This window comes from Glossina fuscipes, unplaced genomic scaffold (assembly GCF_014805625.2).
Source record: "Glossina fuscipes isolate IAEA_lab_2018 unplaced genomic scaffold, Yale_Gfus_2 91, whole genome shotgun sequence".
In the NCBI taxonomy this organism is placed as follows: domain Eukaryota; kingdom Metazoa; phylum Arthropoda; class Insecta; order Diptera; family Glossinidae; genus Glossina; species Glossina fuscipes.
Window position 1 is genome coordinate 477,291 of NW_023998445.1, and position 8,954 is coordinate 486,244.

Below are 8,954 nucleotides of genomic sequence, written 5' to 3' on the forward strand. Positions count from 1 at the left end.
TCTCTCTCTCTCTCTCTCTCTCTCTCTCTCTCTCTCTCCCTCTTTTTCTCTCCCTCTCCGTCTCTCTTATTTCTTTTCTCTTTTGCTTTTATAAATAAACTTATACAAGATACATGATTTTCCTCATCCTATCATTCAATCAGCTGTAACTGTAGCGAAGTCATAGTCCGTCATGGTCAGATGTAAAAATAGGTCTGATTACAGCAATTACTGTAATTGAGTTACCACTTCTGGCACAATAAAATGTCAACACGGTAATTGTCAATAACTAGACATAGAAATGTTATCGGTGGGACGAGTCCTTCTTTAGCGCTGCTGCTATAGTTTAACTAATTCTTTCGGAGAATACAAATCAGACCATGAAACGGAGACGATAGAAATGAGAAATCCTTTAAATTCTTCATATTATGGCTACCGTGACCTGAAATGAACGTTAACAAGTAAGAAAATTATATTCGGTCGTGACTGAATCTTTTATACCCATCACCGTTACCCTAAAAAAGACAAACAAGGTAAAATAACTACATTCTCCTATTTTAGCGTACGGGCGTTATAGGCTTGCGACATCTTCATTTTCGCTAACGGAAGAAATGTTTACCACATATACTGCATGGTTGGACAGACGGATAGATGGACAACAAATAGACGGACAGACATACTTAGGTGCGTTCCAGATTGGAAACTAGCCAAGAATTTATATACTTTATGGGCTTGTTTGTGCTTCTTATAAAGGTATTGAAAAAAAATCAAATTTTGTTACGTTACAATATTGGGAAGGCGCGGTCAATTTTTTTATATTTTTATACAGGTACGGTGTTAGGCATAGAATATATATTTAAATTTTTGTACATTTACCGGCTTTAGTTTATGAGTAGTGAGGAAGAAACTAATTCCTTGATTCTTTTTTAACAACAAAAGTGTTCCCAATCTACAGGGCTCTGCAGGCATGTCCTTCGACGGATTTGACGCATTTTCAATGCCGACCTGCGTGCAAAAATTTCCAATGTTTTCAGCAAATTTGAAGTCGATAGCTTCATTCTTTTGGCCAGAAGAATGTTTACAGCAGACAGACAGACGGACATACTTAGATCGATTTAGCATTTGATGCGGTTCAAGAATATATATACTTTTTGGGGTCTCTGATGCTCCCTTCTCGGCTTTGCAAACGTGGCGACACAGTGGCAACGCGCATCCTTCGTTGATGTGCATAAAAAATTACACGCTCTATGCGAGAAATGAGCAAATTCGAATGCGACCATTTTGAATTATTTCTATTCCTTTTGGACATTACAACACTAGTAAGCTGCTTGTCATTGGACAATAAGGTCCAAAAAAAAGCCGTGTTGTGCGAATTAGTATTATGCGAAACAAAGGACTAGTATGAAAAGGAGAGTTAGGCTCAAAAAATTTTCATAATTAAGATAATTATTTTTATTATAATTTGACTATTAATATAAATTAGAAAATGTTTTCTTCTTCACCAAACTAAAGTTTGGTTTTATAATGTTCATTACATTTCATGTTTCGCCAATTTCCTCACTCTGTGTTAAAGTGAATCCGTGCTGCAGTAGTACTGTTTTATATAGGGATATTCCCAATTCTTGAACCGTGGGTGAGTCCGTGTTATAGTGGTGCCGTATTATTCGAATCACTTTCTATAATGTGCGCCCGTGTCGCAAATTACATCCAACTGTCTCATGTATGTTAAACTCAAGAATCCAAAATGGACAGAGGGACAGGCAAGCTTAGATAGACATAATAGGAGATAGGTCAATCTCAAGTCCTTTCGGGTGTGTCACACTTCCGCAGAAATATCGTTAATATACACTTCTATCAAACTTGGTATAGGATATAAAAGATAGATAAAAAAGTTCTATTCGCTTTAAGGGAAACCTTGGATATCCCCAACTTCAAAGTTGTCCGCTTAAACAGCTGTCGGTTAAACAGCTTAGAGGACTATATGACTCTGAGAAAAACGTGTCAAATATTTACTTACTTCTACCCTTTATCATAATAAGATTTGGAATGAAAAATGTCCAAACCTGAAATCTTTTGGAAATTTTTTTAGAGGCAGCGAAAAGCAATCCAAAAGCTTCCATATCTTACGAAGCAGGTAAGTCTTAATTAATTAAAACGAATTGGTTTATTCTTTATTCAATTTATTCTAAATAATTTACTCTTCTTTTAAACATAAAATCGTTTGACAACAACTTATATAATATAACATAAAGATATTTTAAATATGAAATTTTTCTGATAAATAATTAGAGAACTTAAACTATATTAATTAATTTTAATTAAATTGCAAAACAGTGTCGAAAAGAAAAAGTTGAAAAACGAAAGAGAAGCCGAATTCATTCACATAGGCGTGCCTGGTAACCGACAAAAATCATTTTCACGTTCCCATGTCGCGGGGTGCAGCATAATGTTAGGACAAAGTTTTAAATCGATACTGTGGACTCTCTCTCTCTCTCTCTCGCTTTTACTTATTATACATTTAACTCTGAGCGAACCACGCCCATTTTTCAGTTTAATGTGACCTTTAATTGAAAATAAATACACTTTGTTTTCGTTCTTTTTTTCGGAATTTTTTGAATGGTAGGCAACAATCGAACCACGCCCATTTTCCGATTCGATGTGACCTTTATTTGAAAATATCTACACTTTGGTTTCGTTCTTTTTTTTTGCACACTCTGGAATGATAGGCAAGAACTGCAGACAACAGATAGATAAACGAGAGGAAAGAGAGACGGACGTGACAAAATAAGCAAACAAATTTTAGACAAATTTTAGTGTCTCATGTGACTTCCCCTATGTTCATCTTTATATAGTACAAATGAAAGGACAGATCTAGCCTTATTATTTTTAGTACAGTGCTATAAAATAAATTAATTCTCAAAAAGAAGAAGAAGAAAACAAAAAAGAAATTAGAAATTTTTCAACGCTTAAACTAAATTTTTTTTTTTTTGTTTAAATATTTTAAATTTATTTTGCATTGTTTACTTTACGCTCTATGGGTTTGTGTGTGTATGTAAAAGGATTTTCAAAACTAAGGCAATATTTCTATTCGTTTATTTTTTTCAATTACTTTTTTATATATACTTTTATTAATTAAAATTGTACTATGTTTACTGATGGTTACTATAAAAATTTTTGTTGGTTACTGCAAGTTGTCTTCCATAAGAAATTTTGTGCTTTCAACATGACATGCGTTTAACATGCCTTAAAAGCGATCCCATGGGTTTGTGTGTGTTTGGGTGTGTGGATGTGTGTGCATGATTGTGCACTTAATTAGCTAAGAAGGAAGACACTTGGTTGGTGTTGTACAAAGAGTACGAATCTATAAATATATTTTAGTACTAGTCTTGAAGTTGAACGGTTTTCCTTTTCTTATTTTGTTTTTAATGTAAATAAATTACAATAAATTTTAAAATTAATATTTTTCTTTTTTTTTATGATTATATATTGAAAGCTTTGCTTGTCATTGCTTAAATTTAAAAAAAAAAGTCCTTTTGGGGGGCAGGCGAGTGTAATTATTCATTTCTTTTGCTAGTTATTTTCCTAATTTTTATTTTCCTCTTTTTTTTTTTTATTATTTTTATAAAAATTTATTTTAACTTATAATCAAAATTCAAATACTTTTCTGTGTACTCTTTGCTCGAATGTCTCAAGTCTCAAGTTTGTCCACACTATTCATCATCATCATCATCATCATCATTATTAGTTGCCGGGTGTTACCATTTACGTTGTTTGTGTTACATCCTGTGCTGTCTGCGGCAGCACATATGTTTTACAATTTTTCTTATTCGAAAATAAATCTGATACATAGTTCGCCTGCAAAGAAAAATCAAAAAGCGAATTAAGATAAACACAAAATCCTAAAGGTATGCTTTAGAAAAAGTACTATTTGAATAGAGCGTAAAGTTTTCATTTATCAAGCACAGTAAACAAATTACAGAGGTTTCCATTACTTTCCCACAGGCTTTGCATTTTAACAGAGGTTTTCATTATTGCGTACTTATGCGCTCAAATTAATGGAATTGTAGAATTACGCGATTTATGTTTGATGCAAAAATTTACAGCTTCATTTTGCAGATATAAGTTAGGTTGAAAAACGTATTATTTCTTCTTTTAAGGGTTTACACCACTATGTAATATGGGCAATAAAGATATTTTAATTCGTAGAAAAGGTAAGCTTGTGAAGTTTAGCAATTTTCTCTTCTGTCTAATATCTATTAGCAATAATTCTTGTTATAGGTTAGGTTAGAAAGTTCATTATTTCTTAATTTAAGGGATTACACTGCTATTTAATATGGACGACATAGATATTTTAACGCCTAGAGAAGCTAAGCTTGTGAAGTTCAGGCTTTTTCTCTTCTGTCCAATACCTACTAACTATAATTCTTGGTATAGGTTAGCTTAGAAAGTTGATTATTTCTTAATTTAAGGGATTACACTGCTATTTAATATGGACGACGTAGATATTTTAACGCCTAGAGAAGCTAAGCCTGTGAAGTTTAGGAATTTTCTCTTCTGTCTAATACCTACTAACTATAATTCTTGGTAGCTTAGAAAGTTGATTATTTCTTAATTTAAGGGGTTACACTGCTATTTAATATGGGCGACATAGATATTTTAACGCCTAGAGAAGCTAAGCCTTAGGCGTGTTTTTAATCAAACCATTCTTTTCCATTCTATCAGTTCTTCCAATCTCCTCTTGGTTTCGTGGAATTTGAAACTACAGTCTTAAAATATGATTTTTCAGTTATCAACTGGCCATTTTTTCGACTTTGACGTCGATTTTCGCAGCAATTTAAGAAAAAAAGAAAAACTAAACTAAAACTGCTGCCATTGTCTTTTAATCCTAATGCGTATATGATGAGTCTTTGGGGCTCATTTATATTGTGAGCTGAAATTTTTTGCTTATTTCATAATGCATTACCAAAAAATTTTATTTTAGATTGGGTGTTGGTCATGATATCAAACGAATTCTACCACGATGCGTTTCATAGGCTCACTGTCTGAAAGTAGCCTCGTATTTTGGCGGATGGCCGCGCACGATGCAGAATTTGAGATGTATAGTGGAATTATGTGGCTGTTTACGAGCTGTGAACTGAATTAAAGTAAGAAACCTCAAAAACATTATACGATGGAAAATTATATATTTATTTAAATAATGTTTTTGGAAATTATCAAATGTAATGTTGCGGTTAATGTTCTGTTCTGTTGGTGTGAACAGTTTCTGAACGCATCTTTGTGATAGATTTTTGGCCCATTGGGTTGTTTTTTCCCAAGATAAGGACGGGATTCTTTTCTGATTATGAGACAGGCAGACACACCTGTACGGACTAGGGCCAAATCAATTTTTCAGATATTGAGCCTACTTTTAGAAGAGATTATTGTTTTAAGTAACAGAGGCCACAAAAAAAAGAAGACAGCTTTACGAGTGTTGTTCTTAACAAATCCGAAAAAAAAATTTTTTTTAAAGGCCTTTCATATTCAAACGCCTGCGTACAAATAAATCTTTTAAACTTTTTTTTTTTTAATTTAAATTTATAACAAGTAGGACATACATATTCATAACAATCACTATGTTTTTCCCATTCTACTCACTACTACACTGTCAAAATAATTCATTTTAAATTTGGTTGTTTGTTTAAAGAACGTCCGCAGTGCATCAATTCACACATTATTATATAGAGATAAAGGGATCTTGCCATTTCGAAAGCTTTGAAAAGTCCTCTTGATTGGACCAAGTTTATCAACCGATATAACTATAGCTTCTGCATGTCGGTTATAAAAACCGACTGACCCGCAATAAAGTTTTTATGGACATTCTTGATTCCGATTTTATAACCTAAATTCAAATATGGGCCAATGCATCAAAGCAATTTTAGAATTAGATCACCTGAGCATAACGAAATTAAAGTTAATTTCCATTTTTCTCTAAAAACTTTAGTCCTTAATTAAGATTGAATCGAAAATAATTAATTTTAATAAAATTGCAAACACCTTAGTTGAACCCGATCCACTATTAAATACCTTACACAATTTCGCTCGACACTTTTATTCAAATACGAAATTTTCAAAGCAAGTTGTCATACTAGAAATGGTCGAAAAAGTAGTCAGATGCTTACCATTATATATAATAGCGTTCGTTCTTGGGCCAAAACAGGTCGTTGGTCGAAAAAAAGTAATCAGAATGGACAGACAAACACAGACCGATCAGTCGTTCGAAATCGGGATAATAAAAGGTCCTTTCGGATGCTAAATACATCCGCGTATAGGAACGTTATGTTCCCTTTAAGAAAAACTCTTCCAAGGAGACTTTCAAAATTTTCCATTTAAGCGCGGGATGTTAGCTACGTTAAACAAGACTGCACTGTATAACCCATGCCAAACATTGACTTAGTTTTTCGTTCTTTACTTGATCGTAGTCAGGCGTAGGACTAGGCATTACAAACCTAATCTGAGGACTTCATTTCAAATGTTTTAAGTTTTAGCTTTCGCGAGTACCATGAAAGAAATGACAAAGGCGAAGAGAAACGAGAGCGGGTGCGGTTAAATGTTTTCGTAGTAATGACCAAAAATTTTAAACATTTCAAGCTTATTTTCGTCTGGAATAGTACACCTAATGCACTGTCTACGTCTTTTGAAATTTTTCATTGTTTCTTAAAGGATTTACAAGTTTCTTGAAAGCAAACCAATTTTCCCATTTTTGGATCAATTTTTATAACATTGAAAGACAGAAGATAAACATTAACAATTTTCAATGCGAAATAGTGGAACATAAGCATAAGCATACATAGATGGAAAAGAAGTTGAAAGGAAAAATAGAAGCAAAAGCTAACTTACGCGGAGGCAAATCGAATGATAAACGTAAGGATAGAGAGATTTATGGATGCATAGATGTGAAGTTGAATGTACGTAATGGGGAGTTGACGTTAAAACTCACAAATGACACGGCAGAGAGGTGAAAGAATGGAGAGGGAATGAGAATACTGAGCATATCATAAAGAAGATATGCGCAAAGGCGAACATATGGAAGACTAAGCAGAGATAAGACAAGTTGTAGAACAGGGCATAGGCAAATTGATGGAAGATCATGTGATATAAGGGAACACAAATCGTAGAAAAATTAGATGAAGAGATAGGTAGTAGCAGAGAAGAATAGGTAGGCAGGCAGGGAAAGATGGACATATATAGCGTAGCACACACATAAAGCGGGCCGAACAAGTAACAAGTAACAAATAACATTCAAACATACAGTTTGGCATACTTTAACTCAAAAAACTAAAAAGCTAAGCCAGAAGGCGGGTAACCCGAAGAACTCTCGCTGTCAAAGGGGTATCGAGAAAGAGAAATGGGAACTCAAGGATACATTGACTTTACAGTGGAGGCACTGATGGTACAGCTTTCCGAAAAATAACGGATATGGGGACTGACGGATATAATGCTAGCGTAAAAGTGTTTAACCAATGTTACAACAGGCAGATGTGGAGGCTGATAGAGGTAACGCGAGCGTAAAAGTGGCGAAAACGAAGAATGGACATATATAAAGGCGTAAAGGCCTTAAGAGTTGAGAATACATCGACTTCACGGTGGAGACACTGAAGAAGGCCGATACGTAGTGGTGAAATCCTTCCGAGAACGAGCGGAAATGGAGACTGACGGATATAATGCCGACTTAAAACTGCCTAATGGAAGTTACGTCCTTAAGAAAACCGAAAGCCGAGTGAAGAAGAACCAGATGCGTGACAGATCTAACGCTACGCATTTACATAAAAGCGAAAAGGTCTTAGGACTTGGGGATATTATGATTTTTCAGTGAAGAAACCAAAAAAAAAGCAATATGTACTTAAAATCGAAAGTCTTTGGAAAAAAGGCGGAAGTGGAGCTTGAAAGATGTGACCCTAGGGTTAAAGTGGCCAACCGTAGTTGAGCCATTAACAAGAGTGAAACCTGAATGAAGAAGAGACGCATATGGAAGGTAACGAATGTAAAGACAAACATACGTGGAAGCCGACAACTCTCATATCTAAAAGAAGGAAGAATAGGTGAATGCATGTTGAACAGAAAAGAATTCCTAATGCTGATCCAGGAAACAATCTCAAAGATTTCTTATGGGCACTTTTATGCGTTCCGCATGGAGTAGCCAAATATATTGAATATATTTTCTTTCTTATTGACAATCGCAAATTCGCATAAGAAACTGTGTTGCCATCGTTCATAAATAAATTTTATTAAACTTGAAATGTTTCAGTTAATTGCTCCTTTGCTTAAAATCTCTTTTTTACATCATTATTAAAGCAAAGACTAATGACTGTATTGCTGCATGTTTTGAAATGAAATTGCAATAAAAAAAAAATAAATAAAAAAAAATGGGGGAAAAAAAATGGGGGAAAAAAAAGAAAAGAAAAGAGAGAAGCGAACAAATTTGTAGTCTTTGAAATTACAAAATTTCACACCTAAGAGAATTTATAGCCTTCGGACCATACTTTGACACAGACAGTACATTAAAATGTTACATCTGCGTAACGTACGCAATATCATGGCCGTATCTCGACAACGAAATCTCTGTCAAATGCAACAAAATATTCGAATAGCTGTTGTTGCTGCTGCTCGATGCTATAGCACCAAGATCACCTGCTGCTATTGATTTAATAGTCAGATGATATCATAAAAAACATTGAAAATTTCATTTCCATTTTTTATGGCATTTTTCCTTTTTTCTCTTCTTTTTCTTCTTTTTTTTTCTTAAACTCTAATTTCGGTTGAAATGATTGGAGGGAAAACAAAATATAAAGGCATACACACAACTGAAGGTGTTATGCTAATAATAGCGTTTTGTTATTGCAATTTTTAATGCATTTCAACTTTTATACGAATATCTTTACAAAAGCGAAACATTAGAGAAGGAAAGAAAGCATGTGATAAAAAAAAAAAAAAAAAAA

The 8,954-nt window shown here is 33.9% G+C and overlaps 1 protein-coding gene across 1 annotated transcript in view; it reads right to left on the reverse strand.

Moving 5' to 3' along the window:
* Nucleotides 1-3,311: 3,311 nt before the first annotated feature.
* Nucleotides 3,312-8,954, reverse strand: part of LOC119638650 (putative phosphatidate phosphatase) — a 55,902-nt gene continuing 50,259 nt past the window's right edge. The window contains exon 6 of the mRNA XM_038035553.1: nucleotides 3,312-3,834. Coding sequence (XP_037891481.1) covers nucleotides 3,742-3,834 — 93 coding nt within the window. The 3' untranslated portion in view covers nucleotides 3,312-3,741. The remainder of the gene's footprint in view (nucleotides 3,835-8,954) is intronic.